Source organism: Typopeltis vanoorti, chromosome 13 (genome assembly GCF_054136105.1).
Source record: "Typopeltis vanoorti isolate ZY-2024b chromosome 13, IOZ_Tvanoo_1.0, whole genome shotgun sequence".
Classification (NCBI taxonomy): domain Eukaryota; kingdom Metazoa; phylum Arthropoda; class Arachnida; order Uropygi; family Thelyphonidae; genus Typopeltis; species Typopeltis vanoorti.
The window spans coordinates 113,866,846-113,879,852 of NC_143561.1; the positions used below are offsets into that span (position 1 = coordinate 113,866,846).

Here is a 13,007-nt window from a genome sequence, read left to right on the forward strand (position 1 = left end):
GCAACATTGAGAATATTTTTTAACCCTGGTCACCATGCAGGGGTGTAAAAAAAAATGTTAGAAAAGATTATATCCCAGATTTGTTTGTAATTGATTGAACGGTTTAATAATGTGGCCTCTGGTGTTATCTCTGAAGGTTTGCCACTCCCATTCATTCTTTTATTTTGTCGGTTGGGCTAAAATTCTCAGGAAAGCATAAAGTTTAAGAAATAGCAGTATCTAGATTTGGTCAAAATCTCTCAAATAATGTGACCTCTATAAATTAGTCTACAAATAAAAATTTCTCTCCTCCCATGCATAAAGGAATTCAAGGAGAAAGTGACCAACTGGCACATGAGCAGTACAAAGCATGGGCCAGAAGGGTAACCAATGTGGTAAGATAGGTAAAAGCAGAGTATGAAGGAAAATTAACAGTAGAAGCAAAAGATAATCCCAAAGAGCCCTTTTGATATGTTGCAAGTAAAAAGAAGAATGTTTATGGCAGAATGATTTTAATGAATGCTGATGGTGTGTGGGGGGAATACTTGTATCAGACAAAATAGTAGAATTACTAAGTGAACACTTTGCAAGAGTATATCATCCAGGTGGAGATATTACAGTAACAAGAGGGGCAAAGGTTTATATAGAAACTGGAGTTGCATAACATATTAAGAATCTTGATGTGAATACAGCTATGGGATTAAATGGTTATACCAGCTTCAGATCGAGTTTTATGAGAGGTGCTAGAGATTTGGCAATGCCTTTGACAATGTTGTTTAATCTGTCTCAGCCCTGGATTAATCCCAAGGTAGAAAGAGATGGAAATAGTTCCATTTCATAAAGGAGGCTCCAAGATTGATATAACAAATTACTGACTGATCACATATCAGGAGTTGTAGTCAAGGTAATCAGAGAAATTCATCAAGAGAAAAATACAGGAATGGATAGACAGAAATGAGATACTATCATATTGGAGGGGGCACTAAACTTCAACAGCCCCTCAGTACACGTGCTATGAGAATATGCTGTTCGACTGCATGCACATTAATAGAAGAGCATGTGTAGAGGCCTATACCATTACATTTAGCTGTAGCAATGGTGTTGATATTGGAAGAAAAGATGTTTATTGTTGAGCATTATTTTCATTCATATGGAGTTGATAGAACAAATGGTTTAGATATGTTGAAGGAATGGGTATTCTACCATGACCTGCCTTCAAACTTTGAACTAAGGGATAAACTTACACGATATGTCCAGCAGATGTCCCAGCCCTTGTTCTACAAGATGACAGAGAACTTTTGCATGAGCTATGAAACCTGAAACTTGAACAACAAGGTGCCCATTGTAAGGACCTAATCTGCTATCATTAATGCTTTATTCGACCAAGATTCCACTGATGGTTTTGGATGTACATATCATCATGTATAAACATATATTTCTTTATTAATAAACCCATTTACTCCATAACATATATCATTGCAGTTATTCAGCACTTTTTTGTGCCATACTGTTTATGGGGGTGGCAACATGGTTTTGTGAAGGGTAGGTCGTGCCTCAGTAACTTGTTCACATTTTATAATACAGTGACAGTTGAGTTGGATAAAGGTAATAGTTTAAAATGATACTGCTGGACTTTGGAAAACAGTCTGTCTCCCTCATGAAGCACTTCCAAAAGACTATAATCTTCAACAGTTTAAGAAGAATATCAACAGATTACTCTCTTCCTAATCCTGCCTTCTCATGCCATCCATTTGCTATAGGCTCTTCTGTCTTTCATGAGTGAGATAAATATATTAGCTAAATCAATCAGCTGACACCTTTTATTCCCTTATAGAGAGTATGCAAGATTGTTTTAACCCTAACTTTTGGAGACTGAGTAGGCAGTTCAGTCACCACTGATATCCATTCAGAGATAGCTGGCTCAATGCTGTTTTACGCAGCACACAGTGAAGAGAAATCTATATCTCAGGAACTGGTCAAAAAAAGGCTTAAATAAAGTTCCTCTAGTCAGTACTAGAATCGAACTCGCAACACTTTCTTTGGGTGGTCTAGTACTGAGAAGTGCAGACACCACTTCGCTGAGCTACACAGGCTATTGGATAAATAAGTGTGTGTGTGTGTGTGTGTGTGTTAAAAAGCAAACAAACATGGAAATGGATATAAAGAGTTGTTGAAGTGGATAAGAAGGTGATTGAGGGAGGGATTCTGGATAGTAGTTTATTCAGGAGTAGAGTCCAGTAAAAAGCCTGTGACTAGTGACATGCTGCAGGGCTCAGTTGGGCCATTCCTATTTAAGTTGTACATTAACAATGTAGGAAAAACAATATACATCTGAGAGGAACTATTCAGTTGTTTTCCAATGATGCAAAGTTGGGCAGAGAACAATAGTTAATAAAGAGGTTTTAAAATTTTGATTTGGACAGACAGGCAGTATAGGCAAAGGAGAATGGATGTCAGTTTAATGTGGTCAAGTGTAAGGTTATACATTTTGAGATGAAAAGTTTACCAACTGTGTACTCCAGGTAATTGATGAGGCCAGGAATATGAGTGTGTTAAAGTTTAGAAGCCATGTTGCAGAAGTGGCTAAAGCAGCTCATCACATTACTTGGTTACTGCAGAATACCCTGACAGGCAAGTTATTATACCTCTTTATAGAGCAGTATTCAAGGGGTCTTGTAAGACCCCTTGAATACTGCAAGCAGAAATGTTCACTTGGGTTTCATGGGGTTGAGGAGGTTGAGAGGATCCAGAGGCAAGTGAACAAGATGTAGCAGGTCTGCGGAATGAATCTTATGAGGATAGGTTGAAGATTTGTGGGTTGTAGAAAATGGGTGATGTGATTGAGACATTCCTTGGGAACTGAGTAAAAGTATAGTTAGCATGGGTGTCAGGACTAGATTTTTTGACTTTAATATAAAAGGTTGAATAAAGATAAAGTGGGGTTTAACATAACTGATGCAATCAGACATTGACAGGAAGCATATCTAGTGCTTCATAAATTCTTTGAACTAGATGTCTAAATGCAAGATGTTTTTTTTTGTCTCCTCACTCTATTTAACAAGGTCTTTAATCAAATTGTTGGGCTTGTTTTGGGTTTACCAAGTGGAGTCACATTTGAGTGGATTGTAGATGCTGGTATCATTCAGTAAGTTAACCTTTTTTTTTAAACATATTCCTCCTTGTTCATGACTACTGTTGCATTAAATTTGTCCCCTTTTAATATTACAATGTCTTGTCTTTTTTAGTGCTTACCATTCTATTTTTAGAGTATTTTTGTGTGGCTTTTAGAGGTATGGATGCTGTTTCAATACTGATTAAATCTGAGTTTCTTTCAGTAATTTCCTTAGTCCTTTTTCCACATTAGTAGTGGATCTTTGGGATATTAACTGGTGATAAAGCAAAATTTAAACCTTGACAATACACTAAGTTGATTATTGGTTAAGCACACATGAAGATGTGTTAATAACAACTTTGTTGTGGGAAAATTGTTTGAAATGCTGTTCTTTCTCTAGTAATAAGTTGGCAAATTTTGAACTGAATTTAAAATGGTAATATATTCCTTATCCACTGGAATAGGGAATATATTACCATGCAATCATTTATTTTTATTTATTTTTTATTTTTATTATTTTTTTAATTTATGGCAGAACATGGATACTGCATCTTATACTGTGGCGCTGGAAAAAGAAGATGGAAATTTCCTTAAATATCATCGTGTATTTTCTGAGAAAGTACTGAGTTTGGATCCTGGAGAACGTGCTATTATCACAAACGGTAGGGTAAGTAAATTATTTACAGATGTAATTGAAATGTTGATTAGCTTTGTTGTTATATATATATATATAGTTCTACCCACAGTTGAGAACCATAGCTGGCAGAGTGCCAAGAAGAGTCAATTCATGTTGAAGGAGAGAAAAGAATAAGGGATGTACGAATTCGTCACCAACATGCAAAATCATGTACTTTATACAAGATTTGTTATACAAGCAAAATAGTTACCACTTTAAAAACTAGAATGACCATAAAAGAAAAGCTAATTTTCCGACGTGCAATAATAAACACTCATCCCATGAAATGAATTGATTACCCTATTATCGGAATGGATTCGCCTTCTTCTGCCATGCTCAGAAGTGTCGAGGGTTCTCTCATCTGTGGTCGAACTATATATATATATACACACACACACACATTGTTTTACAAAATAGTGTAAAAGAAATTCAGGATGTATTCTAATGATAAAAACAACTATAAAATAATGTCCTGTTAACTGTATTGCTTTACCATTTTTTGATATGTTGCTTAGTAATTTTCATTGATATTCCACATGAACTGTGAAAAAAATTTTTTTGAAATTGTTTTAGAGCTGTAGTTAAATGAAACTTTCTAGAAAGGAGGAGTGATTCAACATAAGTTTGATATGGAGTGATACAGTACAATATATAAGTGATACAATTCTTTTAAAAAAAGCATTTGAAAATAAGTTTTTCTTTTTGATCTTTTTAAAGGCCAGTAATTCATAGTGGGTGTCCTTGAACTAGAATGAAGACCTCGACTATGTTAATGGCATTCCCAGATACCATTCTCACAGTAGCCAGAATTGTTTTGCAGACATGCTCAGTTTGTCACTGCAGTTTTTGTGATTTTAGGATCTAATTCCTGTACCAGCATCTTTTAAATCTGTTTTATTTTTGCTAATACATAGGGTTAAGTTATCACACTAGCCAAGCAACAATGCCTTTAATCCTTCAGAATGAATAGATAACATCAAGAGGAACATTTGCAAGTTGGATGTGAGACCACCATATTCATGAACCTAGAGAGGAACATCTTGAAGTAATCCTGGCAAAATCTTTTTCACTGGGAAGGTGTCAATGAGATTGGTTGATGTTATTCTCTACAGTAAAACATTTACCTTAACTCATTTTCTACAATATTGTACCAGGGTTAATGAATAATTGTTATTGATAGACTCCAACCCATTATTCCATGTCACTTTCTTCTGTTGACTTGTGTATTTCCAGCATAAAGCTTGCTTTAACAGTACTCCTCCTTCAAAGTTCTGATATTTTGCGTGACAGTGAGATGTCATCCACAGAAATTTGTAAGACGGTACCAATTTGTGGGTTACTTATAAGTTCTTTTTCTTGCTGTTTTGAGAATTCTTGTAAATTGCCCTCATTGTACACTTCCAGCTGACCATGCCCAACAACTTTGAAGGATGAACTATTATCACTCAGTCATTTCCATCCTAGTGACTAAATTTTTGATTTACCCCCTTTCTGTTAAGAAAACATTCTTGGCATGTTTTCCCAATCTAATCAAGTGTTTTATTTCTAATCCACCTCTCAAGTTCATATGTTAAAATTGGTTTGAATACTGTCTTGTATATAGCTAATTTATTTTGAATAATGTTTTGACTAATTTTCTCTTATTCCACATAAATTTATTCACTTGACTTCCTACAATATAGCTTCACCAATTCTGTTTATTTCCAACTGAAAATTTACATTTTTCACTAAAAATTGTGACCAGATAGCTGAAATGTTTTACTTGTTCTATAGGTTCTCCATTCAGGATACAGTTGATGTTTTCAATGTTTCTGCCTATTTCCATTGTCTTTTTATTGCTGATTTTCATACTCATTACAGCAGCTATTCAATTTAGTCAGGAACTGTACTGGGTTTACTTAGTAGTATAACATTGTTAAACATAATTTACTTTAGTAAACTACTGAGTGAGATGTTAAGTAAATTAACATCCCCAATTTTAATATCAGGTTTAATATCACATTCCTTCATAATGTGATCCATGTAGATGATGAATAATAGTGAACAAGGATGATTTGCATTCTTGTTCACATCTGATTGGACATCAAACCATCTTCCTGTTCTTCCTTCAATTCCAGCCGCTGACTTACAACTGAAATATAGACTTTTTATTGCTCAGTGTGTCATTCTTGGCATGCTGACATATGCCTTTTGCAGATCTGCAAAATTTAGATACAGATTTTTGTTATTACTATCGTTATTATGTGACACCTCCAAGGAGTCCAAGTACTCATTGTGAGTGGGCATTCTACTCTACTGTATGCAACTCTCTACTTATTCCTCCAGTTATGTTAGTATTGATTCAGCCCATCAGCAATAATATTTTTGTCTGTGAATTGTGTGTGTTCTTATGACTGATTTGCCTTTATGATAGGAGAAAAAAACTTCATCTTCCATATGAGATCAGTTAACTCACCTTCAACTGAAAAAGCATAAACAGAGATTCCTCTTGTTATAACAAGAATCAAATTCATATATTTTTCATTCAAAAGTGCAATGTCCTGTTGTTCTCTAGTGATTTCTCAACTATTTGTTTTAAAGTGAAAATATTATCTTGTCAACCTGTTTAGCCTGAACCCAGCTTGCTCTTCTTCAAGCTTCCCCTTCCACAATTTTCTTAGCCTTTTCTCAGGTATACTAGCATTATATACCACTAACAGACATCTTTAATTTAATTAAGTAATTTTCCTCCCGTGATATTTTTGAATTATTCAAATTTGCTATGTATGCAAATGACTTTTCTTGGCAAGGAAAACTCTGCAGACACATTAGTCCTACAACGGGTCCCCCCACACACACACACCCACATCCATTTGGCAAACTTTTACATCGAGCATTCTGAGAATAAAGTATACTTACTATAGCTACTTTCAAATCCTTAGTGTGATTACTGACTTGCCATAATAATAGTAGCAGACATATTTCTTATATTTTCCAGGATGGATGGATGTTAAGAAATCTTCCTGTCTGTTCATTGTAGACAAAGTTACAATCACAAGGAACTTCACACACACACACTCCAGGATGTGCTAGAGGATGGAATTTGTTTTCAGAAGAGCAGATCAGAGTTACTAATTTGATGTATGGTTTGAATGTGGTGTGAAGGTTATATTTTCATAGTACCGTGGCTATCATGTCATTGATGTGCTTGCTATTTGACCTTCAGATTCCTTTCCAACTTAGCATAATGACCAGTACTCCAAAATTCACTTAGCATTAGAAAACATATGAAATAACTGTTTGCCTTTTCTTGACACTTTAATAACTTGCCTTTCAGATGCTTTGCTATTTTTTTTTCCATTTACAGAAAGTCAACACACATTGGAAGTTATCTATATAAATAATCACATCATCCATCCGAGCAGTGTGGAATTCTCAAAACTCTTAAAACCATACCATGGTTTTTTTTCTGCTGAATGTCAATGTTTTCTCCATGGTCTGACACTGAATCTCTAAGCTGTAGTTCTTGTTTTCAAATTATTTCATTTTTTTTTCTTGAATAATATTTTTGTATTTGGGTCTACATTTCACCTCTGAAAGCTGCTCAACTTTGATTTCTTTTAAAATCTTTCTTACACTTTTCTTTTGAATATGATATTCATTTTTATCCTTGTTACCATTAATGAGTGTACCATCATGTTATTTTATTTTAAGTCAAGAGGAATGTGATTTAGTTGGCTAAATCCCAAATTGCCAGCCTATCCTTGTTCATTTAGTATTCTGGTAGATACCTACTAATGGAGTGCACCACGAGAAGGTAAGGCTTGGATATTAGGTCAGAAGCCTTGTGCTACATAAATGGAGGTCTCCTCCCAGTTATCTAGCTTTGACTCTTAAGTAGTCCTGTAAAGTGCAAAAATATTTTATTGGTTTGTTAGGTTCCTTACAGAGAACACAGTTGATTTTTTCCATGTTTTGGTTCATTTCTGTTGTCAGTTTCCTACCATTCTTGATTTATTACAGTATTATTCAGTTCAGTTGTGAAGACTTGTAGTGAATTTATTTAGAAATATAATATCTTCCTAAAAGAAAGAGCTAAATACCATTTATCAAGTTTAATGCCACTTGTCATCATGACATGATCTGTATAGATTAACATGAATAACAGCAGAGAAAGATGTACCCTTGTCTTTTAGTCTTTTACACGAACTTACCACATTTAATTTAGCACTCTCAGTAACTTTTCTCTTGCCAACTTATGTGCCTTTTCCAGACCTACAAGAGTTAAATACCAATCTTTGTTACATTCCTATTAGTTTTGAATATTTGTCTTGAAGTAAAAGTCTGATTCTTACAACTCCTCTTTGGCCTGAACACAGCTTGCCGTTCCTTCAGTTTATCTTCCACAATTTTTCTTATCTGTTCTCAAGTCTCATTGCATAAACCTTACCTGGAGTAGTCAACAGGAAATTCCTCTCACATTTAGAGTTATCTCTCTCTCTGTTTTTATTTTTTAAATAGATGGTTAGTGCAGGAGTAGGAGTTCTGTGTAGCCATTCTAAAATTCTTATATCTCCATATTTGAGCTACAGCATTCAACACAAAACATTACACCTCCCAATCAGGATAAACTTCTTGATTGGGATAGTTGTTTGAAGTTTTTCCAGTTGGTTATACTATAAATTAAAGATACCAAGAAATTATATACTTGGTTTAATCCTTTATCCAAGTGTAAGCAAACAGAGTTTGCTCCTGAAGTATTTTCAGGACAGACAACTCATATATAGAAGCTAATGACTTCACATTACTTGCCTTGGTATCCCATAATGCAAAGCACATGTCCTTACAGATTTCTATATGCAATATTATAAAGACATTCAGATATAATGGGTACAAGGAATATAATGAAATCTGCACCCTGATGTTTACTTGATAATAAATTCTCATTTTTTAGGTTGAATTTCACAGTATTAACATAGCTAAAAAAGTTCCCTTTTGTTATTAAAATGCACTTCATTTAACTTCAGTTAGTATTGTACAGAACAGTTGGTTTGTTTTTGAAACCAAATTTACATTACTAACACTTATTAATTTTCTTTTCAAACTGTGACAGTCTTATTACAGCCTGTTACTAGCATTTACTCTTCACTTGAGGAAGCTAACTGCTAGCAGTACATTCTGGTTTCACAGTTCTTATTCCTTGGCCTTTGAGCCAATAATCTATAGAATTCTGATCATTAATTACAACAGAGTTGCTTTAAAAGTAACTTCCTTGATTTTCTTTAGTAAAGAGATCATTTATGTTCACTTTTCTCAGTGTTTGACATCTGTTTTGAAATCCTTCCTAGGAGATGGAGAATGTGTCTGCACTCAGAGTGTGCACCAACAAAGGAAAAATGATAAAGCCTCTGTGGACTGAGTCTTACTATTCATTTGACGTAGCATCCATTATTGCTCTTAAGATAATAATATTCACAAGGAGAGGACTAATTGCTTAACTTCCTGGATATGTTTCATATCAGCCTGGAAGTCCAACAACATAGTTAATCACAGCATATGATTGACTGGAAAAAATAGACCTCTTTAGATTGCAGGCAGACCATCACTTTTTGCACGTAAGACTGACATGTTATTCTAGAAGGGTTAGACAGTTATTATTTTTTCAACAAGTGATTCAAGGAAACATATATGCATTCATTTGTTAACTATAATAAGTGAAGTTCAGTAGAATATGCTTGTTCATGCTGATAAGCCTGTGATCAGATTGGTACATTTTTCTCTACATCAAAAATAGAGAATTAAAAGTAGTGGAATCCAGAATACACAATTTTTTTTTTTTAATAGCATTTCTCTTACTTCATTTTTAGTTAACAAACTTCATTATTGAAATTTGCAGATAACAGGGCCCTTAACATCTATGGAGGAATTCACAGAAGATGATTTCAGCTTATTAGAAAAGTTTTCAATGAATTTGTATGGGCAAAAATTGAGTAAAGAGCTCAGAGGAAATCAGTCTACAGCTGAAGTTGATAGGTGAATTTCATTTAATCATGTAAATTGCAAAACTTATTTAATATATGCATGCAAGGTGACTCAAAAGTTTTTGGAATTTATTATATCTTAATTATTTATCATGCATTATAATAATTATATTTTACAGTATGTATGAAATTAGAAAAGATTTTTCTTATGGGCAAAAAGATATTAATTATTTATGTTGGCCTTGTTTTATTTGTTTAGATTGAATTAGCCAAATCATGGTTTAAAAACATTTACAAGTTTGAAAATGGATACGCTACAGTTGAAGCAATCCAAAACATATGTAGAACAAAAAGTCAAAATGCTGTGAAGATAATCTTGACATTAAATTTTTTTTCATGAAGTTCAAGGCCAGAAAATGTACGGCACTCAGCCAAATCTCATTCTATACAGCCAGTCCCCCAGATAATCATCAAATGCTAACAGGGTTCTCTCCCCTACAAATTTCTCTTTTTTCATGGTGCTAATGTATTTTAAGCTCAATAACTTCTTGCGTATGAGATTACTACCATTAAAGGGAGAGGGAATCAAATGAACTGTTTCTCAACTCTGAAGCTGATTTTGTGCATCTGAATTATTGACGTTAACAAGTAACACTTAGAGCTTCTGTTCTAAGTATGATCAATTATACATATATATATATATATAATTGACAGAAATGAAAAAAAAAAAAAATCCTTGTGCACCCATGGTGCAAATGTACTATAGGTTCAGTAATAACCTTTCTTGGGTAGTAACCACACAAAAAAAAAAAAACACCTTAGAGCTAGTTTTATAAGGATATCCCATCATTCTCGACTTTTGTTCTTAACAAATAGAGTAAGTACATACTGTTTTGTGGGATCACACTTTGCCAGTATTATGGAAGAATTTGAGACTGAGTATTCAAATCTTTTCATATCCAGTGAGTGGATTTAGTATTCTGGAGAAATTGAGCTGTTTTGAAGTGAGACTTGAAACTGGCATACCACACACATATACAATGTATAATGAATATAAATCTTTTTGTTAAGATTCCTTTAACAGTAAGTGAGATTTGTTATGTCTGTTTTTTATCTCCCCTTTGTATAATTCTATTTTGATTTAGTGATCACTACTCTTTCCTTTACCTTAATATATAAGTTGGCCTCTGTCTGCTATCTTTAACCCTTATATATCCCTAAATCATCTGCCTAACATTTGAGTATATGATCTTGCTGCTAATCTGACAATCTCTAAAATTTGGGCCCCCAGAAAATACCTATTCCCTGATCTCTATAAGTCATCCACATTTATTTTTCTCAGACAAATTTGTTTCCTGCGTCAGCCTGGGCTTTAAGGACAGAGTCAAACTCGGCCTAGGATGGTTATAGAGTATCAAATGCTACTAATATAATTTGCTTGAAATCAGAAGCATAGGTTTTCTAGTCTCTTTTCAGTCATGCCCCCTTTCCTTTCTTACTTAGGATATCCCCGCACACGTATATGATCACCAGGTTCGTATTTTTATGAACGGTCTAGGTCAGTCAACATGGTCAGAAAAACAAGGATGAATGGTAACATACAAATTTAATGAATTCATAATTAATTACAATACAAAGACAAAATTGATATTAATGCTAGATTAAAACTCTTACTTTTCTCTCGCACTCTCATTCTTAGATAACCATGGATTTCTTAATCTCTACAATACTATTCCTTTAACTTATCGAATATTTAGTTTATAACTTAATAGAAGCCAGCTAGGTATTTGGCACAATATTAATCTCCCTCGAGTAGGTCACGACAGAATCTCCAGTAAATTAACAGTTCTCAGAATTCAGTCTAATGGTATAGAGTCATTCACACATATAATAATTCTTCATGCTTATCCTTATCATAAATTCGAGATACACTTTCTTCCGTTTCTGTTAGTCAAATTCTCTAAAGGGCTAGAATATGTAAAAGTACTTATCTACACTATCTGTTCTTTCGGAATTTTCTCCGTCCTTCCTTCTTATTTCCTCTCCCTGATTAGGGTGCTCGGATTCTTTGTTAAGGATTTATGTCGATGTTATTCCTTACCGATGGCCTGTGTTCAAAATTTGCCGTGCTCTGTGGCAGTGCCATACTGGGATTTCTCGGAGATCAGCTCTTAAAGATAAGAACTGAATCACGATGACCACTCGAAGCACACGTCGAGAATGCGGGAACAAAAAACGTGAAGGGGGGGTTCAATTCTGTGTTGCAGGTTTTATACGCTCCCCAAGAGCACCACCTTTCCGAGTTTGACCTCTCCTTTCACCCTTCTGATTCATCCCTGACTGGGTGACTTCACCGTTCTTTTTATACGGGGCTTTCCAATTCCGGGAATGTATGCATCTTGATGTTTTCTTAGCGGTAGCACCCACGGACGCTTACGCTGCTATTGTAGTATTGGGTGACCTTTGCCCCTTCTTACCGAATTGTTGGCATTCTTTCGCGTGTAGAATTTCACTGATAATTACTCTCATGTGAGCCTTTTTTGTTGACTTACAGTTACATTAAAGTATAAACACACTAACTACAATACAAACAGTTCTTATTCTAATTTGCCAGTTGTTATTTCTTTTAAAACATAGTTAAATTGTGCCAAATGATAAGTATGCTTATTTAATGGATATCTTTTGTTAGACTCTGGAAAGGTGATCTCATTTAGAGTGAGGTTGCCCGTTTCAGATCTAACAGATTTCACTGCTATTGATAGGTAGTGGGAGAACTCAAGGTTATTGCTGGAAACTGATTACGGGTATGGTTAAGAAGTATGCGATATTCATTTTATCCTTTCTTTTAGTGTTGCACGGTGATCGGCAAAAAATAATTAAAAAATGTGAGGATTCAGGTTCCTTGTGTGCAGTGGATGTTGTGAATACATCTTTGGTGGATGTTTTTAAATAAATATATACTACATATTTTGATGTTATGTGACTCAGAAGACTCTATCATGATAAGCCCTTGACTTCCTGGAAGAGTCAATATTATAATAATGTAGGACTCTATTTTTTTTACTTGTTAGGGAGCACTTCATCAGGATGACCTGTCTAAAGGACAGAAGTAGATTGAATAAAAGACTAAGAGTAAATAAAGTTTCATTGCATTTGCAGTTCATGACTGAAAAAGGAAGTTACCAGCTTCTGCTCGTGTTTTAACAGGGACCTAACAAAAAGTGGAGGAATGATGGATACTAGTTCAGTGGAGCATACGCATGGAAGTACCTGGAGAAAA

At 34.5% G+C, this 13,007-nt stretch overlaps 1 protein-coding gene across 4 annotated transcripts in view; it reads left to right on the forward strand.

Moving 5' to 3' along the window:
- Window positions 1-13,007, forward strand: part of Uggt (UDP-glucose-glycoprotein glucosyltransferase) — an 835,069-nt gene that overhangs the window by 415,632 nt on the left and 406,430 nt on the right. For all 4 annotated transcript variants that reach the window (XM_090403047.1, XM_090403050.1, XM_090403049.1 and 1 more), the window contains exons 23-24: window positions 3,627-3,758; window positions 9,643-9,779. In XM_090403047.1, the coding sequence (XP_090259173.1) occupies window positions 3,627-3,758; window positions 9,643-9,779 (269 nt within the window). The remainder of the gene's footprint in view (window positions 1-3,626; window positions 3,759-9,642; window positions 9,780-13,007) is intronic.